Source organism: Lichenostomus cassidix, chromosome W (assembly GCF_008360975.1).
Source record: "Lichenostomus cassidix isolate B80296 chromosome W, HeHo_3.0, whole genome shotgun sequence".
NCBI classification, from domain to species: Eukaryota; Metazoa; Chordata; class Aves; order Passeriformes; family Meliphagidae; genus Lichenostomus; species Lichenostomus cassidix.
Genome location: NC_139510.1, coordinates 3,981,572 through 4,002,710, shown reverse-complemented (window position 1 = coordinate 4,002,710; position 21,139 = coordinate 3,981,572). Strand labels below are relative to the sequence as shown.

The following is a 21,139-nucleotide window of genomic DNA, read 5'->3' as shown; positions in this document are numbered from 1 at the left end:
GCATTGCTTGTGAGCCCCAGTGGATCAGCATGAAGGATCTGTTTGGTAATGGCCAGTTACCAAACAGAGCCAGGTTGAAACTCAAGGGGTCTGTTCGGAGGTGGCCAGCCACTGAACAGAACCCGAACCTGATGCTGATTAAGACGGTCAAAGAGGCCCCATGCAATACCCTAGATAAAGTATATATAAAACTAAATCTACATATAAATCTGTAATTCAACAAAACATGCTTTCAAAGTCCTTGCTTTCTGACTCCATGAATGAGTTTCAGTCTCTGCTTGTGGATGGACCGGCTTCTTGGTCATCATCAGAAGGATCACTTGGTTGGTGTTCGGCATTCTGGTTGTTATTTTGAGGTTGCTGGTTCTGTCTCGGGAGCCGCAGGTCAGGGCGGACGCATTTTGCAGGCAGCCATCGTACCCCAGTATCTGTGGAGACGCAAGCATACCCTCGACCCCAAGCAATAAGCTCATGTGGGCCTTCCCAGGTGTTAGTAAGTAGGTTCCGTACCCATACCTTTGCCCGGGGCAAACGCAACTCGCCTGATGACTGCAATGAAAGAAAGTGGTTCAAAATCACAGGATTATTCGAGTTTGGTGGCACCGTAAGATGATTGATAGTGTACAAAGCTTTCTCCAATCGACTCTGTGGTGTTTCCCCATGCATTCCCCCTTTTTGCCTTTCCAAGACACGCTTCAGAGTACCATGAGCGCGTTCCACAATGGCTTGGCCAGTAGGAGAATGCGGAATACCGAACGTATGGTCTACACCCCATAGGTGTAAAAACTGCCGCGTCTTCTGCGAGGCGTAGGCAGGACCATTGTCGGTTTTCACAGTGGCTGGCACCCCCAGGACTGAGAAGGCTAATTTCCAATGGGCAATGGCATCGCGACTTTTTTCTCCAGTATGGGCAGTCGCCCACATAGCTGAGGAGAAAGTGTCAATAGACACATGCACATACTTGACTCGGCCAAATTCTGGAATGTGTGTCACATCCGTCTGCCACAGCTGCAAGGCCTTTAGACCTCTGGGGTTCACCCCCGATGGCAGAGGTGCAGCGAGTCCGTGGCAGTCAGCACAAGCACTGACAATGTCACGAGCCTCAGTTGGCGTCAATTGAAACTGCTTCTGCAGGGTATGTGCACTCTGATGAAAGAAATTGTGCGATGCCTTGGCTTGTGCAATTTTGTCAGGCTGAGGTGCCACCCATGCAGGGTTGGCTAACATGTCAGCCCTGGCATTGCCTTCTGTTAAAAAGCCTGGTAAATTGGTGTGGCTTCGAATGTGCAGAATATAATATGGATGCACTCGAGCCTGAATCGCCTTCCACAGGGTTCGCAATAGCGAAAACAGAGTCGCGTTATTGACTTCTTTTAGAAGTGAGCAATCCAAACGTTTGGTTATGTCTGCTACATAAGCAGAGTCGGTGACCAAATTCAAAGGCACCTGAGAGAACCGCTGAAAAGCCATGGCAACTGCCTTCAATTCAACCAGTTGAGCAGAGCCTGTCTCGTGGCCTTTCAGCACCTGCCACTCAGATCCTTCCTTCCAGGTAACAATGGCCTTTCCTGTTCTCCCAGAACCGTCCGTAAAGACGGTGGGTCCATGGACCGGCACCCGGCTGTTCTTTGGCCGCAACATGAGATTGACCGAATTTGCCAACTGCAGCAATTTGTGACTGGGCAGATGATAAGCAATCTGCCCTGAGAAATTTTGCAGTGCACTTTGCAAAGGAGCGCTATTAGCAAGACTCCATTCGAAATTGTCCCGTGGTACTGGGACAACAATCGTTGCGGGATCAGCCGCCATCAATTGTAAACACCGATATCGGCATTTAATTATCAGGCAGGCTATCAATTCGAACAATGTGGGTGCTGTCTTTTTTGGCTGATGGGGCAAAAAGACCCATTCCAGGATGTGCAAAGGATCATCCCATTGTTTGTTCCACTGGCCAATGATACCCGTAGGTTGGAGGTCTGGTGCAGCAGTGCAGAACCTGAAAGGCAGCTCTCCCCTGCTGCGGGGGAGGGCTGCCCTAGAACCGGAACACGCAGGATGGTCATTCCATGGCCACGAGCTGTGGGGCTGGTCAGACGCGGTCCTTGTAGAAGCCGTCACAGTTTAGAAAGGCAGCTGTTTGGTTCCTGGGTCTGTATGGTGTTTTTATTGAGGAATAGGGAGGAATGGGAGACTGAGGAGGGGGAAGGGAAGGCGAGGAGGGCATTAGTTCCATACGAGCCCAGAACCAAAGAGGCCCGTGTTCCAGATGTGGCTGGGGATTTTATCTCTAGGGATGAAGGTCCTGACTACATCCAGTCAGAAGTGTGTCAGGGGGCGGGTCAGGATGTGAAGACACACGTTACAACAGTCTGGAGCAGTAATGAAAACAGTGATATCAGTAGAGGGATCCACTCGATAAACCTGATGAGCGGAAACAGCTTGCTGCACTTCGTTCAGCACTCGTCGCGCCTCGGGAGTCAATTGTCGAGGTGAGTTTAGGTCAGAGTCCCCCTTTAAAATATTAAAAAGTGGGGAAAGTTGTGCATTGGTCAGTCCCAAATATGGACGTAACCAGTTGATGATGCCTAGCAACTTTTGGGCATCATTCAGAGTCTTAATAGTGTCTGAGAACTGCACCTCTTGATGCTGTATGGTTCGATCCAAAATTTTGACTCCCAAATATTTCCAAGGAGGCTGTTGTTGAACCTTTTCCGGAGCAACTTGCAACCCATAGGAATGCAAGGCATCGAGCAGTCGAGGCTGTAACCTCCGCAACTCATCCTGGGTGGCTGCTGCCACCAGGATATCATCCATATAATGGTAGCAGAGTGCCTCAGGAAACTGCTCACGAATTCCGGATAAGGCCTGCGCGACATACCATTGACAGATAGTTGGGCTATTTTTCATGCCCTGAGGTAACACTTTCCATTGAAACCGCTTTACAGGCTCCGCATTGTTAATTGCAGGCACAGTAAAGGCAAACTTTGGTCTGTCATTGGGGTGCAAAGGGATTGTAAAAAAGCAATCCTTCAAATCAACGATCAAGATTTCCCACTCTGTGAGAATCATCGTGGGTGAAGGCATGCCAGGCTGTAAACTCCCCATACTTTCCATCACTGCATTGACTTTCCGGAGATCTTGCAACAGTCTCCATTTCCCCGATTTTTTCTTAATCACAAAAGCTGGGGTATTCCAGGGACTGGTAGAAGGTTCTATGTGTCCCTGTTTCAGTTGCTCCTGAACCAGCTGACAAAGGGCGACTAATTTATCTTTCGGCAAGGGCCACTGTGGTTCCCATATTGGTGTTTTTGTCAGCCATCGTAAAGACAGCGTGGAATATGGTGCGCCCTTGCACACAGTGACCCCTATCAAAAATTTGTCGTGATCCGCACCCCCCAAGCTGCCAACACGTCCCGTCCCCAGAGGTTCACTGGAGCTGGAGTGACATAAGGCCGAATGGAGGCCGTGTGTCCCTCTGGATCCTTCACCAACACAGGTCGCTTACTCAATCGACTCTGCGTTGTTCCCCCCAACCCCGCGATATTCAGTCCCACTGGGCACAAAGGCCACGTAGGAGGCCACGAAGCGGCGGAAAGGATCATTGCATCAGCACCTGTATCGATCAAACCTCGGACTCGAACTCGATGTGGACGTGCTTTCGGCATGATGAGGGTACATGTCATCTGTGGCGACTCATTGGAGATAGATGCAGCCCAGTAGACCTGCGGAAGTCCTGGCAGTTCAGTGCCGTCACCTCCGCCAACTTGCTGGTCTACCCTGGGAACAGGAGACTCACAAGGCAACAAGTGAGCAAGACAAGAGTGCGCAGGAATGGTGACAGGAGGATCAGGAGTGGAAACCGTAGCGTGAATTTGGCCCTTGAAACCAGCATCTATGAACTCTGGAAGAACCAGGATTCCTTGGCTAGTGGCCTCAGGCCCTGCCATAAGCAGTGCACTGGTTCCCTGATCCAGGGAACCATCCACCTCCAAGGGAACCCTGTGGGCATCGTCAGATTCTAAGACGACTGTTGCTGCGGTGTAGGCGTTGACTCGGGCTGAGCCTTTGGTGCCTCCTCCACATTGACTGGGTAATCCTGGGCCATCACCTTGTTCTGGGGGAACTGTTGTGATGGGGGGCAAATCCCCCTTTTTGCACCCCTCATCACGTTTCCCGACAGGGGTCGACCATCTACATGGTACTGTGACCTGCAGTAGTCTGAAGTGTGACCTGGCCTACCACACCTCTTGCACTGAGGAGTCTCGGTCCCTGAATTTCCCTTCTTCCCGGAATTATCTTTCTGTTTAGATTTGACCCCTTTCCGTTTGTTCCCAGATTTGGGCTGTTTTTTATCCTGATCAGCGGGTCCCTGATCTGAGGACAAAAATGCAGCCAAGGCGACTTTTCCCTGATTTTCGGACTGCACCCTGGCACAAGCTCGCATCATGTCCTGCACAGAAGGATCCCCCGGTAGGGCATTGATGATCCTTCTACATTCGTCATTGGCATTGTCCCTTGCTAAGTGTTTCATCAAGATCTGTCTCGTGGACGGATCATCAACCTGCTTTTCCAAGGCTGCTGCCAGCTTCTCAAGAAATGACATGTAAAGTTCAGATTGCCCCTGCCGTATCTGTGTATACTGTGTTTGTGGGGCAACCATCTCAATCGTTTTCAAAATGGCTCCCATACCGAGCTGTTGGGCTTGCTCCAGGATCTGAGGATCCCAGGCAGCTTGAACGTTGGGGTTGGAGAAAGGTCCCTTACCCATGAGGACATCAACCCCAACCATGCGCCTAGGGTCCTCGGCAGGCAAAGACACATTTTTCCGCAGCTGATCCTCGACCAGCGCTTTCCAATTGTCCTCAAAGGCACTGTATTGTACGGGGTGAAACAGCACCTGAGCCAGATACATAATATCAAATGGAGCAAGCAAATCACTATTTATCATTCTAAGAACTTGCATCACTGCCGGAGAAGACACCCCGAATGTCGCGACCTTGTCATGCGCCAGGCGATGGTGGAATGGCTGTTCCTTGTGTCCATAGCATCTGGGCCAGGCACATACACTGGAAAAGCCTGAGCGTCCCCCTGAGGGAAGCCATCACCATCCGAACCTGCCACAGCAGATTCGCACCCCTCCCTCTGTTTGGGCAATCCAATCTTCTCTAGAAGTTCCCAGTCCCCTGCCTCCAGTGCACCCTGCTTCACCGATTCCCAGAACTGCAGGGGGTCACGCGGGCGAAAACCCCCATGCCGTTACGGCGTCTCCAGGGGTTCGACAGAGCCCAATGCCCTTTCTTTCTCGTCGCCCGCGCGAGCCTCCGCCCAGGAGGAAGAAAACTCTCCTCATCACCGTCCGAGTCGTCGGAGCAGGGCTTGCAATCAGCACTCCCCATCACAAAGGACGGCGAGCGGCCGGAGGCAGCGTCCCCGCCAAGAAACTGCGCGGTGACCGGGACGGGGAAGGGGCAGGAAGACGGCGGCGCCACTGGCACGACGACGGGCGCGCCGGCCACGCCCGCCGGCACAGCGCCAGCACGCTGCGCCAGGGCCTCACTTGCCACAGAACCCGACAGGGGAACCGGCACCCGCCCGGGGCCAAAGCAGCCCCTTGCCCCCGGCACCAAGCCGGCTGTCGGGCCGCCAGGAAGTCCAGACCCCATCCGGAAACCCGGGGGATGGACTCCCTGGGCAGCCCCACACGGACCGTGAGGCCTGCACGAACAGACCTCCATCTGCTGCCGAATCTCAGCCACTTCGGCCAGCAAATCATGGAAAAACGAAAGCGGAGGAAAAACCATCGCGCCCGGCACGGACGCCACGTCTGCCGAGCCGCAGGGAAGCCAGGTCGGCCCCGCACCTGCGGGAACGCCAATCAAAGCCCCGGCGGCGGAAGCACCGCCCGCCGGCGGCTCCCCCTCCGGCCCCACGACCACCCCGGGGAGTGACCCCGACTGCTGGGCCCCGGCCGCAGCCGGCGGCTGAGCCGGCGCCTGCTCACACGACCCCGACACCACGGGACCGGCCGCACCCGCGGCCACCGTGGCCTCTCCCGAGCCGGCCGCCGCCTGCGCGGAAACCCCCGCGCCAGCCGAAACCACCGGCAAATCCGGAGCCGGAACCTCCGCAGCCGCAAGCGGCTGGCCCGCAGCCAAAGCGAGCAGCCGGGACTCCCGGTCCTCCGCAGCACTCCCCACCCCCACCCCACCAGCCCCCGCCGCACATCCCGGCTGCCCATGGGGGAGGGGCAGCCCGGCGCCATTCCGCAGGGGAGGGGGGGGTTTCTGAGGCTGCGCACATCGCGGCGGCAGAGGCGGGGGGACCTGCGGGGCGGCCGTGTCAGAGCCGGCCCGCGATCCTCCAGTCTTCTGCAACCCGGCCAGCTGCTCCGTCGGGTGGACATAAGTGCACTTCGGTAGGTCAGCTGGAGAAACAAACTGAGGCCTCGCGGCCGCATCCGCCGCCAGGGACGGGACGTCAGAATCCGTCTGGGTCGGCGCGTCCTTCACACTCCGCCCCACGGCCGAGAGCAGGGGCTCCATGCCCGCGCAAGCCGATAGCTGCGAGTCATAGAACGCTTGCCCTTCCAACGCGTCCCAAATGTCTCTCCAAACCCCATGGAAGCGGACCGTAGATCGATCACCCCGCATCCACTCCATGACCAAAGCGCGGCCGACCACAAACCAAAAATCACAGTCCAGCGCCACATCCCAAACGGCCCGGGACACGTGGCCCGCGACCCAGTCCAACAAAGCCCGAGCGACCCGCGGCGACTGATCGGACGCAGGGTCATCCTCAGAGACCTCCAAAAAGGCCCGCAAGAGCCCATCGGCAGGAATGGGGGGGTCCATGTCCGCATCAGAATCAGCCATGCCTCAGGGCAGGCGGGGGGGGGGTCGGGCCTGGGGGCAAGACTGCCGCGTACCTGCAATTGAACGCAGTACACGTCGGTGGTCACCAGATGTCGCTGTTGAGCAGCTAGCAGAGTAATGAAGGCACCAGTTCTCAGTGGCAAGAAGGAATGACCTTTATTGTTTTGATTTCATCACATATATAGAGTTCTCAAAAGTCACCCAGATTGGTCAGTCAGAAGCCTTCCCCCAGGCCTGCACTAGCAGAGTAATGAATGCACCAGTTCTCAGTGGCAAGAAGGAATGACCTTTATTGTTTTGATTTCATCACATATATAGAGTTCTCAAAAGTCACCCAGATTGGTCAGTCAGAAGCCTTCCCCCAGGCCTGCACTGTCCAAGTTCTGGGACACTGTTCCAACAACATCCAAACTTTATCTTTATTTATAAAACACAAGAAAATTTCTCATGGGAAAAACCTGTGCTAGCCACAAGGTGATCCTACCCCTCTACTTGGCCCTGGTAAGGCCACATCTGGAATGTTGTGTCCAGTTCTGTGCTCCTCAATACAAGAAAGACAAGGAACTACTGGAGAGGGTCCAATGGAGGCCACAAAGATGATTAGGGGTGTGGAGCATTTCTCTTATAAGGAGAGACTGCTGGAGCTGGGCCTGTTTAGAATTATAGATTATGCTGAGTTGGAAGGGACCCATCAGGATCGTTGACTCCGACATCCCAAAAATCACACCATGTGCCTGAGAGAGTTGTCCAAACACTTCTTGAACTCAGACAGGCTTGGCATTGTGACCACTTCCATGGGGGGCCTGTTCCAGTGCTCAACCACCCTCTGGGTGAAAAACCTTTTCCTGATATTCAGTCTAAACCTCCCCTGACTCAGCTTCATGATGTTTCCTTGAGTCCTGTCAATGAGAGTGAAGAGATGGGTACCTGCCCTTCCGCTTCCCCTCATGAGGATGTTGAAGACCACAACGAGGTCTCCCCTCAGTCTCTTCCAGGCTGAACAAACCAAGTGACCTCAGCCGCTCCTCATAAGGCTTCCCCTCCAGACCCTTCACTATCCTCATGGCCCTCCTTTGGACACTCTCTAATAGCTTAATGTCTTTCTTTTATTGTGGTGCCCAAAACTGCACATAGTACTCAAGGTGAGGCCACATCAGTGCAGCGTAAAGCGGGTAAATCACCTCCTTTGACCAGCTGGCTATGCTTTGCCTGATGCACCCCAAGACATGGTTGGCCCTCCTGGCTGCCAGGGCACACTGCCAACTCATATTCAACTTGCCATTGACCAGGACCCCCAGATCCCTTTCCGCAGCACTGCTTTCCAGCTTCTCATTCCCCAGTTTATCAGTACATCCAGGGTTGCCTCACCCCAGGTGCAGAATCCAGCACTTGTCCTTGTTGAGCTTCATATGGTTGGTGATTGCTCATCTCTCTAATTTTTCAAGGTCTCTGCAGGCCTTCTCTGCTCTTGAGGAAGTCAATACCTCCTTCCAATTTAGTGTGTCTGTCAAACTTACTTGGTATTCTTTTGAGTCCTGTGTCCAAGTCATTAATGTAGATGTTGAAGAGAACTGGGCAGAAGATGGAGCCCTGTGGAACCCCACTTGTGACCAGTGACCAACCTGATGTCACCCCATTCATTATAACTCTTTGTGCCTGACCTGTGAACCAGTTGCTCACCCACTGCATAACATGGTTATCCAGCTGGGTGCTGGACATTTTGTCCAGAAGGATCCTGTGGAAGACAGTATCAAAAGCTTTGCTGAAATCCAAAAAGATTGCGTCCACTGGTTTTCCTAGATCAGCTAGATGGGTTACCCTGTTGTAGACAGAAATCAGGTTCGACTGATGCCTGATGGTTTTTGTCCTTTCTCTTTATACTCTTTTTATACTCTTTTTATACCCTTTTTATATACCTTATATCCTTTCCTATTCCTGTACTTTTACTCCCTGTATCTTAGACCCACATGTTTATAATTCTTGTACTATAGCCTAGTTCAGAATTCTTTGGAGAAGACGAAACATCCCCACAATCTCAAGAACATGAGGCACCAACCTTGAACACAGCCTCATCCCTGGAACATGTTTTTATAAACTAAACTGTAGCCTTTTTGGGGGGAGGTAATTAGAATAAGGGGGCAATTACTTCATTTGTTAAGTTTCTTATTGGGGAATTTTAGATAAGTATGCTAATTGGTGAAGTCCATAAATTGTATACGCGTGGAACCGGCTCTGTCTCTTTTCATCGTGGTACCACCTTTGACGAAGGTGCACCTGGGATCTTATTAAACCAAGGTAATACCCTTTTTCCTATACTGCGGTGTCTGCGTCTCAATTTTTACCAGCATTTTAGGCATCACGACAAGCAGGACTTTCTCCTCATGAAACCATGCTGGCTGTGACCAATGACTGCATTGTCCTCCAGGTGTTTCTCAATACCTCCCAGAATAATCTTTTCCATTATTTTACTGGACACTGATGTAAGACTGACAGACCCATAATTTCCAGGGTCCTTCTTGCCCTCCTTGAAAATTGGGACAATGTTCACCAGCTTCGAGCCAGCTCTGACCTCTCCTGATTCCCAACACTGCTCAAAAATCATTGAGAGAGCTTTTGCAGTGACATCAGCCATCTCTTTGAGGATTCTTGGCTGAATCCCATCAGGCCTATAGATTTGTAGGGATCAAGCTGGAGCAGTAGATCCCGCACAAGTTCAGGGTTGACTGGGAGTTGACCATTCTCACAGTCATGGACCTCCAGCTCAGGGCACTGAGACCCCCTTGGTCTGTTGTCCATGTTGAAGACAGAGGCAAAGAATGCATTAAACACCTCTGCCTTGTCCATGTCCCTGTTTGTGAGATGGCCATCGTCATCCTGACAAGGGCTGATGTTATTTCTATGCTGCCTATTGCCATTAATATATTTGAAAAAACTCTTTTTATTGTCCCCCCACAATTATTAGTGTTTAGTCTAGAAAAGAGAAGACTGAGAGGGGATCCCATCAATGCATATAAATATCTCAAACACAGGTTCTAAGAGGATGGTGCCAGACTCTTTTCACTGGTGCTAAGCAACAGGATGAGGAGCAAGTGCCATAAATTAAAACACAAGAAGTTGCACCTCAGCATGAGGAAGAACTTCTTTACGCTGAGGGTGGCAGAGCACTGGAACAGGCTGCCCAGGGAGGTCATGGAATATAGGACTTCTCCGTTCTTTAAAGAAAAAAATCAAGACAAAATTTGTTTCCAGGTCTTCTTGCAGAAGACGGATGCTGTGCCTGAGTGCTCTGCAATGGGAGTTACATCCCCTTTTCCTCTACTTCCTGAGAAATCAAGGAGCAGGAAAAACCAAGAGCAATGGGCACAACCCTAAGCCTTATATTACTGATGGGTTTTACTACTGTATTGGGTTTGCATGGCCAAGCTTTGGCGGGGGGGGGGCTACAGGGGTGGCTTCTGTGAGAAGCTGCTAGAAGCTTCCACCATGTCCGGCAGAGCCAATGCCTGGCTGCTCCAAATACAGATGTGCCGCTGGTCAAGGCTGGGCCAATTAGAAATGGTGGTAATGCCTCTGTGATAACATATTTAAGAAGAAGAAGGAAAAAAAGGAGAAAAAAAAGCTATTGCGCAGTTGTAATTGGGACCAGAGAAGAGCGGGGTAAAAACATGTGAGAGAAACAGCTCTGCAGACACCAAGGTCAGTAGAAAAGGAGGGCCAGGAGGTGCTCCAGGCACCAGAGGAATTCCTCTGCAGCTCATGGTGAAGACCACCGTAAAGCATCTCTCCCCCTGCAGCCCATGGAGGTCCATGGGGATGCAGAGATCCACCTGCAGCCTGTGGAGGAGGCCCACACTGGAGCAAATGAATGCCTGAGAGGAGGCTGTGTGCCTGTGGGAGGCCCACACTGGAGCAAATGGATGCCTGAGAGGAGGCTGTGCACCTGTGGGAGGCTCATGGAGAGAGAGGCCCATGCTGGAGCAGCCTGTCCTTGAAGGACTGCACCCACATGGCAGCAGTTTGGGGAGGACTATTGCTGGCAGGATGGACTCATGTTGCAGCAGTCCGCAGAGATCTGTTGCTTGTGAGATGGACTCACATTGGAGAAGTTCACAGAAAACTGTGTCCCATGGGAGGCACCCCACACTGGAGCAGGGGAAGGACTCCTTTCCCTGAGCAGAGGGAGAAACAATGGGTGATGTACTAACCAAAACCTCCATTCCCTGTCTCATTGTGCCACTGGGGTAGGAGGCAGAACTGGGAAGGAGGGAGTGGTGAGGGGAAGGTGTTTTTTAAGGTCTTATTTTACTTCTCATTATCCTGGTCTGATTTTGTTAGGAATAAATTCAATTAATATCTCTAATTTGAGCCTGTTTTGCCCGTGACGGTATTTGCTGGGTGATCTTTCTGGGTCCTTATCTGAACTCGTGAACCCTTCATTATATTTTCTCTCCCCTGCCCAGCTGTGAAGGGGAGTGAGAGAGTGGCTTGATGGGTGCCTGGCATCCAGCCAGCATCAACCCACTACAACCACCTTAACCAAGTTTAGCTTCTCATTTATACTATCAAACACCATTGCTACTAATAAAGCTGACTCAACGCAAGGTGCCGACATGATGCAAAGCTCCTGGGCTTGAATCCACAAAGCAGAAAATAAATTTTCCAGACATGTCCAGTGCACCCAACAATCATTTTGCTGCTTTCTGGGTAGACAGAAAAGCTGAAGCTCCTGTTGGTTTCTACTGATGCTCCGTGTGCAGAATAAAAACCTCATCAGCAGACAACCAGATGAAAATTCAAATAATATTGAACCACAGCATCACAACCTAAGCTGCGCCAGGGGAGGTTTAGGCTGGGCATTAGGAAGTTCTTCACAGACGGGGTGATTGGGCATTGGAATGGGCTGTCCAGGGAGGTGGTGGAGTCACTGTCCCTGGAGGTGTTTAAGAAAAGACTGGATGGGGCACTTAGTGCCATGGTTTAGTTGACAAGGTGGTGTTAGGTCATAGGTTGGACTTGATGATCTCAAAGGTCTTTTCCAACCTAGTTAATTCTGTGATTCTGTGTTTTAATAAGTAGTGTCACCAGACAACAAATAAGGAGACCACCAAGTCTTCTTCATCATTCGGGGAGGGATACAACAGCATGGCACTTCTCCCTACCAGCCTCCTTGCCCTCTGGGCATTTCCTTGTCCAGAAAGCATCTTGCTTTCATCTTCCAGCAGCCACCCTCTCCCTTTGGATACTCTAGCACAGAGCAACCCAGGTATCCTGGAGCAACCTGGGGACCCCTAGGCAAACTCTCCCCCTCTGAATATGTCCCCCATCCCTCGATGATGTGGTGCCACTTACACCAACCACAGGACAAAGTTGCTCTTGTACACTGCACACCTAGAAACACTGAACAGCAAATTCAGCTAGTTAGAAGCCAGGCTCAAAACCTCTATTTTTAGCTTTTTCTATATTTTTCCTCATCTTTTTTCCTCCTTTTTTCCATGCATTGTTTGTATTCTCTTTACCTGTATCTAAAGAACAACATTAAACCTTCATTTCTCCCTTGCCCAGTACGTTATTAGGCCGGACTATAAGAGGCCTGGATTTAATTGTATAATTATAACCATGGCAGTAACAACAATAAAGCACTCCTTGAATGGAAAAAAAAATTATTACACAAAAAAAAGGGTTATAGTGGCTGAGGGATAATGGTGACTTGAAAAGCAAGGGCCACAAAACCCCCTGGTTCTTAGAGCTCCCAGCTCAGAGGACATGATTCTCAATCCATCAAGAAGGTTACTGGCAAGATGATGATGGCTACATTACTTCTGCAGTGGCTTTTGGGCTCCTTTAAAATAGTCCTTCTGCTTCAGCATCTTCACATAAACTATTAGTAAGCTTTTGGGAAAGCATTGCTTTCCTCTTCTCCAAGCTGCTCGCAATTGTTCATTCAACAATACAATAAAATAAGAAGAAATTACAAATGATAAAGAAAAAGAAAACCCAGTGCCAATAAGAAAGTCATCCCACTCTACAATCCACTTTCGAAGGGGTGGCAAATAAGTGAGGGCACACAGAAAGTTAAAAACAGCAGGAGGGGAACCTAGCAGAAGGCCCTCTTGACAAAAGCCATCACTTATGAGCATCTGGTGCAGTATGTGTCTAGCTTTGTCCTCCCAAGACATCTGCTGCCTGCTGTCTCCTGCCAGTTGGCCAGGGCAAGAAAGGAGGACAGCATGAAAACAATACTAGCCCCCACTTGGATTCATTGTTTGGGTTTTTTCTTTTCCAAATTCTCTGTCTTCTTTCGAAAGCCAAACAATAATCTGGTGGGATGCGTTGCTGCTGCTTGAGCAATGAGTTCAGAAAAAGAAACATGCTTCTCCATCCCCACCCCATGAATGTATTCTTGAGCATGCTGGGGTTTGGTCTTCTGGGGAATTTAAATCAGAAAAGCTTTTGCCAGATCTCATGAAGGTGCATATCTTCTTCTCATTCCTTCCCACCCCACCTTGTCCTGCCCCTCAGGCTGTCAATTTTTGGATGGTCTTGTTGTAGTACTGAGTGATGGTGGGCATCAGGGGGTTCCAGTTGTTGGCATGCAGCTCAATGACCTCCAGCAGCAGGGACCGTGTCAGCATGGACTCCGAGGGACACAGCATCTTGTCACGTGCAATTGCCAACAGCTCTGTCATCATCTCGGGCAGCTGCTCCTCCAACAGCCGGCCAGTGCTCTGCAGCTGTCAGGAGAAGAAGGGGTCAACCATGGCTTATTTATCCTTGTGTGTCCCTTCCAAGTTGAGATATTCTATGATTCTACTATTCTATAATATTCAGACATCCCACTGGCTTTTACAGACATGCACCATCCCTCCAATTCTTCCCTGCTTGGTGTGGCGGAGCCAACAAGCAAGGTTAAAGGCATCGTGACTTTTGAAAACCAAAACCACCCAGCAGCAGGGTCTTAGAGCATGAAGGGCAAGGTTTTCAAAAGCATCTGGGCCGGGCTGCTGGAGGAACAAATGCCCCAGCTACTGCTGGCATAAAAGAAGGATTGTTTTTGAAAAAAATAATCCCACCTAAAAATCATGCTATTATCAAAACAAAATGCAGGTTTTAATGTGTTATTCTTGCCTTCTACCCTACCTGGCCCTTCATTTACTTGCTGATTCACAGCTCGCAGTAACTCCCAGTCATTAATTGCAATAAGCAGAACTCTTCTGTATGCATAACAAATCCCGCCCTGACAAGATCTGCATTTATACCGATCATGCTGCTTCACTGAGGACAGCCAAGGTTTTTTTTTTTAAATTACTCCTTGGATAGCCTCTATGGAGCAGCATAAACCTTAGGTGGTTCCACAGAGGAAAAGGTCCAACCTAGGAGTAGACAGCACTGAGTCCACCATCACGGAAGATTAGTGGGTCTTGAACACAGAGCTCCTCAAAGTCCTCATATTAAAAATTCAAACCCTTCTCCTCAGTTGCCTGCCACTTTGCTGAATTTCAACCACTTGGGCTATAATTTCAACCACACTCTGCAAGGAAAACATCCATCCTCACAGGCAAATCAATTCCCAAAAAATATACTAATGAAACTCTGCTATATTTGTACCAGCATTTTCCTGCAAATCTGCTCAGTCAAACCTCTCTGTGTGAGCCACGGGGCAATTGTTGCTCCAAGTGGTTTTGTGCTTAAAAAATAAGTGCAGGGGGAGATTCGAAGGAACCAGGATGATATAATTTTGTGATGGAACCCCAGCTACGAAGCCTTTTGCATCCATGTACATGCATCAAAAGTCCAGTGATAGTCTCAAGGGCCATCTCTTATCTCACAGTAGTGTCTTTTATCTACTCCGCTCGGGTGAGACCCCAACTGGACTACTGCGTCCAGCTCTGAGGTCCTCAGGACAGGAAAGGCATGGACCTGTTGAGGAAGGTCCAGAGGAGGCCACAAAAATGGTCAGAGGGCTGGAGCACCTCTCCTAAGAGGACAGGCTGAGAAAGTTGGGGTTGTTCAGCCTGGAGAAGAAAAGGCATCAGGGAGACCTTAGAGCATCTTCCAGTACCTAAAGGGGCTACAAGAGAGCTGGAGAGGGACTTTGGACAAGGGCATGGAGTGATAGGACAAAAGGCAATGGCTTCAAACTGACAGAGGGCAGGTTTAGATTAGGTATTGGGAAGAAATTCTTTACTGTGAAGGTGATGAGGCACTGGCACAGCTTGCCCAGAGAAGCTGTGGATGACCCATTCCTGGAAACAGGGTCAGGTTTCAAGGTCAGGTTGGACAGGACTCTGAGCAACATGATCTAGTTGAAGATGTCCCTGCCCATGGTAGGGGGTTGGATTAGATGCTCTTTAAAGGTCCTTTCCAACCCAAACCATTTGGTGATTCCATACTGCAAAGGGGCAACACAGCTATTTGGGTTTGGAAACATCTAATAGCTGCCTGATGTGTGTGGCCAAGGACAGAAGTGGCAAAGCAATGAGGTCTCGGGCAGGTGGTGCAGGTGCTTCCCTACCTCCATGCAGCAGCAAAGCACAGCATCTTCCTTCACATCCTGAGATTGTAACAACTGCAAAAGAGAAGAGAGAGGTGGTGAGAAATGCATGACCTCCTCCTCCCTTAAAACCTTCATTTCATCTCTTCATCCAGCTTGACTTTTGCCAGTTCCAGAAGGAAAGGACATAAAATCAGAAAGAGGGGAGGAAAGATATCAACACAAAAATTTAAGATAAACTGTGACAAAATGAAGGGTAAAAGGGTATCACCAGCCTACCCACTGCTGAGAGCAAGCAAGTGGGGCAGAATGTAGACTTTAGGTGTGGCTAGCACAGGTTTTTCCCATGAGAAATTTTCTTGTGTTTTATAAATAAAGTTTGGATGTTGTTGGAACAGTGTCCCAGAACTTGGACAGTGCAGGCCTGGCCAATCAGGCCTGGGGGAAGGCTTCTGACTGACCAATCTGGGTGACTTTTGAGAACTCTATATATGTGATGAAATCAAAACAATAAAGGTCATTCCTTCTTGCCACTGAGAACTGGTGCATTCATTACTCTGCTAGCTGCTCAACAGCGACATTAGGTTAACAACTTTGAAAATCAAATTATTTAGGTAGCATTGCTTTTTTTATTCCACAACAGGCAATGAGAAAACATGCTAGTTTCACATACACAGTGACTAAATGCAACCATCAGACAACAATATTCATTGTTTGGGAGGGAAGGGCTCTGCCCAAGAGGCAGCCACCCACCACTGAACCTTTCCATACCTGTGGGGCCACTTTTAACAGCCACAAAATTACCTGATGGTAAAGCATTACATCCAATACACTGTAATTAACACAGCTCCTTCTAGACTGATTATATAGTGGTGCAAGTGCAACGGGCACCAACAAAATGATGGTGTCTTAAGTGTACTAACTCCAATCCCACTCTGCTCTCCATGAACTTTGCATTACAAACACAAGCTTGTAAGCACAAACAACTTTCAATAGAGACCCAAAATGTTGGACATGGCATGGGATGGTGAAGGAAGATGCTCACCCAGTGGTTCAGACTCAGGGTTGTCATAGTTACAGGAAAAAAGGTGCCAAGATGGGTGTAACCAAACTGTATTCTACTGACATCTACATAATTTCTGGTGAACTGTTAATGATGGGTTGTTCACAGTAGTTCGCCAGTGCACACCCAATCCCTCAGGCTACAAGCTGGGTGAGGCAAATCCTGCGAGATGGGGTAGTGTTTCTTCATCTTCACAAATGACCCAGTTGTGATAACTCCCTCCAGGGGAGCACCAACACAGTTACATCCATCCTGAGGGGGCCATCTCTGCTAATGGGCCATAATGGTCCAGCAGAATAGGCAGTTGCAATGCCCATCAAAGACTCCCCCAAATATTCTATGATGCACAGGATTACATCATTCCATTGTGAAACTCCCTGCCCTGGGGGAGGTACTGAGCAATCCTGACTGGATTTGAGGGTATATAATCTAGGCAGTTTGGGCAGTGAACACCACCACTACTGGACAGATCCAGAGAAGGACCAGAACTTCCACAAGATGACCAGACCTTCCACAGGACCACTGCTTTTGACAAGACTGCAATCATCACTTTGACAGGACTGCAACCACCACTTAATCAGACTGCGATCACCACCCTCACCAACAGGGGGCCAGGTTGTACTCTGACTTTGTGGGTTTAAGTCAGTTTTTCTGTATCATTGCATTTATTGTAATCTTTCTATTAAATTGTAACTCTGACCTGAAATCTCTCTAAAGGTATCTGTGTGGGGCTCATTTCTCCCGCTGGCTTACTTTCAAACCACCACAAGGATGCAAAGTGAGGGTCAATGCCTCTACCTGACAATGGCAAAGCGTAGGAGCTCAGCATGTCTCATCCCACGAACCTTGATACTGTCAGGAAAATAAATCCGCAAACACCAGAGGTTTATGTCCAAAAAGGAGACAGAGGAGTCCTGTAACTTTATTCGAATAAAGGGAGAGGTCATGGGTATTTCCCATGGGGTCTCTCGAATTGATAGAGGATGTGATTCTCCCCAATCGAGCCTGGAGACACTTCAGAGACCAAGTCAGAGAAGTGGGTATTTGCTTTATTCGATGCACCGGATGTGTGGGGAATTCTCTCTGCCAAACACACACCTCAGTACCTCCAGAGACACAGTGTTATAGGTAAAATTAATGAATATTCATCACATTCCCCAGGATAGGAGTGGTTATACAAATTATTTCTCATAAGTCATTAATATTATTCAGCGATTTCTTGTGCTTGTCTTCAAAAGGAATCTTTTGCCCCCTTTTGTCTTGATAAGATTAAGGGAATCTACAAGGCCAGAACTGTTATCAGCCTTCAGCCCTGGACAGGCGCCGTGCTGGTGGAAGGGGCAAAAGATCAAAGAAATAAGGATGGTTGAAGTGTAAATAGATTTGGGTTATCTATTTGACCACTCCTTTCTCAATCCCCCCTTTTCTTTTTTGTAATTTGTAAGTCTTTATAAATCTTGTATGTCAGGAAAATAAGTACCTTTCTCTATCTTAAATCTAAATTTGTACTTTTGCCACTGAGCATAAGCATCGCAATTCCAAGTACATAATATTATACAAAAATAACTACTTATAACGACAGTAAATAACAATGCAATAATACAAATAACAATTACAAACATTTGTTTAAGCTAGGATTAACATAATTGCAACAGCTTGTATTTATAACTGCACATATTCCTCCTCCCCTGGCATAAAGCTGTCCTGGGGTGAGTGTAATCCTGTGTATTCTCATATTGTTGTTTGTATGCTCAGAAAATGTGGTCCTTCAGCTTTAACTGCATTCAGCCAATGGGAGGAGAGCGGGTTGTTTAAAACCCTTCCCCAAGCCTCTCTGCAGGGGAAGCGAGGTGGAGGAAAAGATACTCCTGGGACTGCCTGGCGGCTGCTGTCAACACTGTGAGTTTTTCCCTGGGGGTGCCTCTTTGTCATCTTCCTTTTTGGACTCTTTTCTCCTATTTGCTTTCTCGCCAAGAAAACCCAAGGAGCCCCAGAGCATGGCAGATGAGAATCCTCCAGGGATTCTGGAGCAACTCCACCCAGCCCCCGGAGAAGGGAAACTACACCTGAGATAAGGACACTAAAGCTTACCACCTGTTAACTCAAGTTTAATAACTCCTTTTCTCCTGTGTTCCCCTTCCCCTCTGCCTTTGTCTTGGTTTGAAAGACAGGTGTCTGCTAAGAGAGGTGGAACCCTCCCTTAGGACAGAGAATGTGATTTCCCCTCCCTCCAAATTATTTTAAGTTTGAAATCAAGGGCTTTCAGGCAAAGGTATGGGAAAAAGAATAGCAGTTCTTTACTAGTACCTATAAACAAGCAATAACAATAATAGCAACCCCAAATAGAACCAGAAACCAATAGCAGATGACTTTTTGAGCTGCCGAGCACTTTCCAGTGTGGTGTAATCATGGTCGCAAGCAGCAGGGGCGCTGTTGAGCTCCTGGTCAGGCAGGGCAGGTGCAATGATCCCCGAGCGGCTGCAGGTGGTGCTGTGGCATAGGGTCAGGTCAGCCTCACGCAGCTGGTAATGGCGGAAAAGACTGAGAAGCAGGCAGCCAGGCAGCTCAGAGCGGCAAAGCGGGGCAGCAGGGGGGGCTGGGGCTGGCTCTCCCTGGCTAGCCAGCGAGGTAGCAAGGATTCTGCAGTCACGGCAGACGCTGCAGTCTCGTGCGGTGAAAATGGGGCGGGAGGCAGGGACAGCCGGACTCCCCGGCAGCTGCTGCGAGAAACGCAGATGGGTAAACGTACACTCCCAGTGGAAAAGAGGTTGAATCAAAGCTCACCCAGCCAGGAGGAGAAGACAGAGCACAGTTGGATCTCCTGCAGTCGCAGCCAGAAGCAAAGAGCAGTCCCTTTCCTCCCGGTGTCCGATGGACAAGTGCCAGTCCCAAATGGCTGGCTGCCTCCTTCCCCTGCCCCACCCAGCACACTCTTTTGTCTCTTACAAAAGAATTGATGGCTATAATCACCCAGATATTTGTTGCTTAGTAACAGGGATGGAGAAAAAATTTCAATGCCCCCTCAACCTCTGACAGCCTTGCAGGGCACTCTGTGTGTTTTGTTAAATAAATAGGTTGGGTTTTTTTCACATTTATTTAAGAAATTCTGTTGTGAGTGGGGGGGGGAGGGGGTACCAAAGCCCTTGGCTTTCGGGGGGAGGCATTTGTTCAGAGCGCTCTCCACCTAGAGATATTTGTCTCTAATCCAGGACAACAGCAAATCTATAGTTAATTATGAGATGCTCTTAATCTTGATTTGCTGTGCTCTTATGGCATCTGCATTGGCATTCATTATGGCAGAATGATTCTTCTCTAGTTCACTTACTCCGGGCTAGGGTAGTATAAAAGTTCGGAGTAAGCCCTGTAGTTGAGGAACAACACTAATGTGGGGAGATACTGGTCTTATCGCACAGCAACCTTGCCATCCCAAGTGCAAAACTTTATGGGCACTGTGTTCATATATCTGATATCAACCCTGCCCTAGGGGCACTGGCCAACTCTTGGGCTTTGGTTTTACCTTAGTTTTATTTTTATATTACATATTAGCCCCCCTATAGGTCTAGAATTTTGAGAAGTAATTTTGAAGAAAAAGAGAAAGACAGAGTCTATAGAAATTCTAAGAGGAACGTTAATTCCTTGGGCTTTCTTCAGCCTTCCATCCCCCAGTGGGATTAGCTTTCTGGGTTTCTCTGGAGTCAGGGATGGGGAGAATGGAACACTGCCTCTGCTGTGTGCATGGCTGGCCCCACTGCAGAGCTGGGATTGGAGCTCTGTGGAGCACTGCCTCTGCTATGTCTATGATTGAGAGCACTACTGCAAGGCTGGGATGCTCTGGGGGTGGGGTGAGGAGCAGTTCACTGTCTCACCAGGGCAAGGCCTGACCTGTCCCTTCCCCACACACACAGGCACCTTGAAGTGTTTCAGAGACATTAATCTTTTCTGGTTTTGGCAGCCCACATCATGGCTCCAGACAGTGATCAGGACCACTGATAGCTTTTCTTGCTTGTAAAATGGGGTACTTTTCTTTCCCACCTTCGTGGGATTTCTAGCAAACAGAGCAGAAAGGAAAGAGGAAAGCATAAATGATAACTAAGACTCTCGTACTGTTAGTTTTCTTTGCTTGTGATCTAATTAGGCTATCTTTCCCCCTTTTTTTCTATTCCTTTATTTTACTCTCCGTAAATCTAGATTATCTTTCAATTCACAGAACAAATATGCTTACAAATATTAGCTACCCACAAAAATCAACAGACATTCAGGACCTTTTCTGTATGATTTTGTGAGCTCTTTCTAGGACCTCAAATCTGCTACTGAAAAATGGCACTTTTAACAATCCACCTCGGCAGCTTGAATTACCCATCCTCCTGAAAGGAATAAGGGAGTCTCTTTACAAACCAATGACTGGTAAAGATAAGACCTGAGTCTGCTGGTAAGACAACTTTGATACTGAGAGATAGAAAAAACAATGGGTAGGATTTCCATAGGAATTTCCCTAATTAGATTTACCTGAAACTGTGTTAATAAACTACAGGAACAGAGACACAAGAAGAAGAAAAAAAGGGAAATGTATATTGGGGGTGTCTGTATTAGGGGGGGATGTATATTAATTAGGCATTCTGGGAAGTCTTTACCTCTCGAGTACCTCAGCCAATGGGGAAAGGGAGAGGGAAACTGCAGCCGGGAATTAGGATAAAAGAGGCTGCGTCCTCTAGC

At 49.0% G+C, this 21,139-nt stretch overlaps 1 protein-coding gene and 1 long non-coding RNA gene across 4 annotated transcripts in view; one reads left to right on the top strand and one right to left on the bottom strand.

Moving 5' to 3' along the window:
- LOC146425329 (uncharacterized) overlaps positions 1 to 21,139 on the top strand; it is a 440,420-nt gene that overhangs the window by 16,139 nt on the left and 403,142 nt on the right. The window lies entirely within an intron of this gene.
- LOC146425331 (CBP80/20-dependent translation initiation factor-like) overlaps positions 12,453 to 21,139 on the bottom strand; it is a 365,952-nt gene continuing 357,265 nt past the window's right edge. For all 3 annotated transcript variants that reach the window (XM_085041609.1, XM_085041610.1, XM_085041611.1), the window contains 2 exons: positions 15,385 to 15,438; positions 12,453 to 13,603 (listed from right to left, as the gene is read on the bottom strand). In XM_085041609.1, the coding sequence (XP_084897735.1) occupies positions 13,388 to 13,603; positions 15,385 to 15,438 (270 nt within the window). In that variant the 3' untranslated portion in view covers positions 12,453 to 13,387. The remainder of the gene's footprint in view (positions 13,604 to 15,384; positions 15,439 to 21,139) is intronic.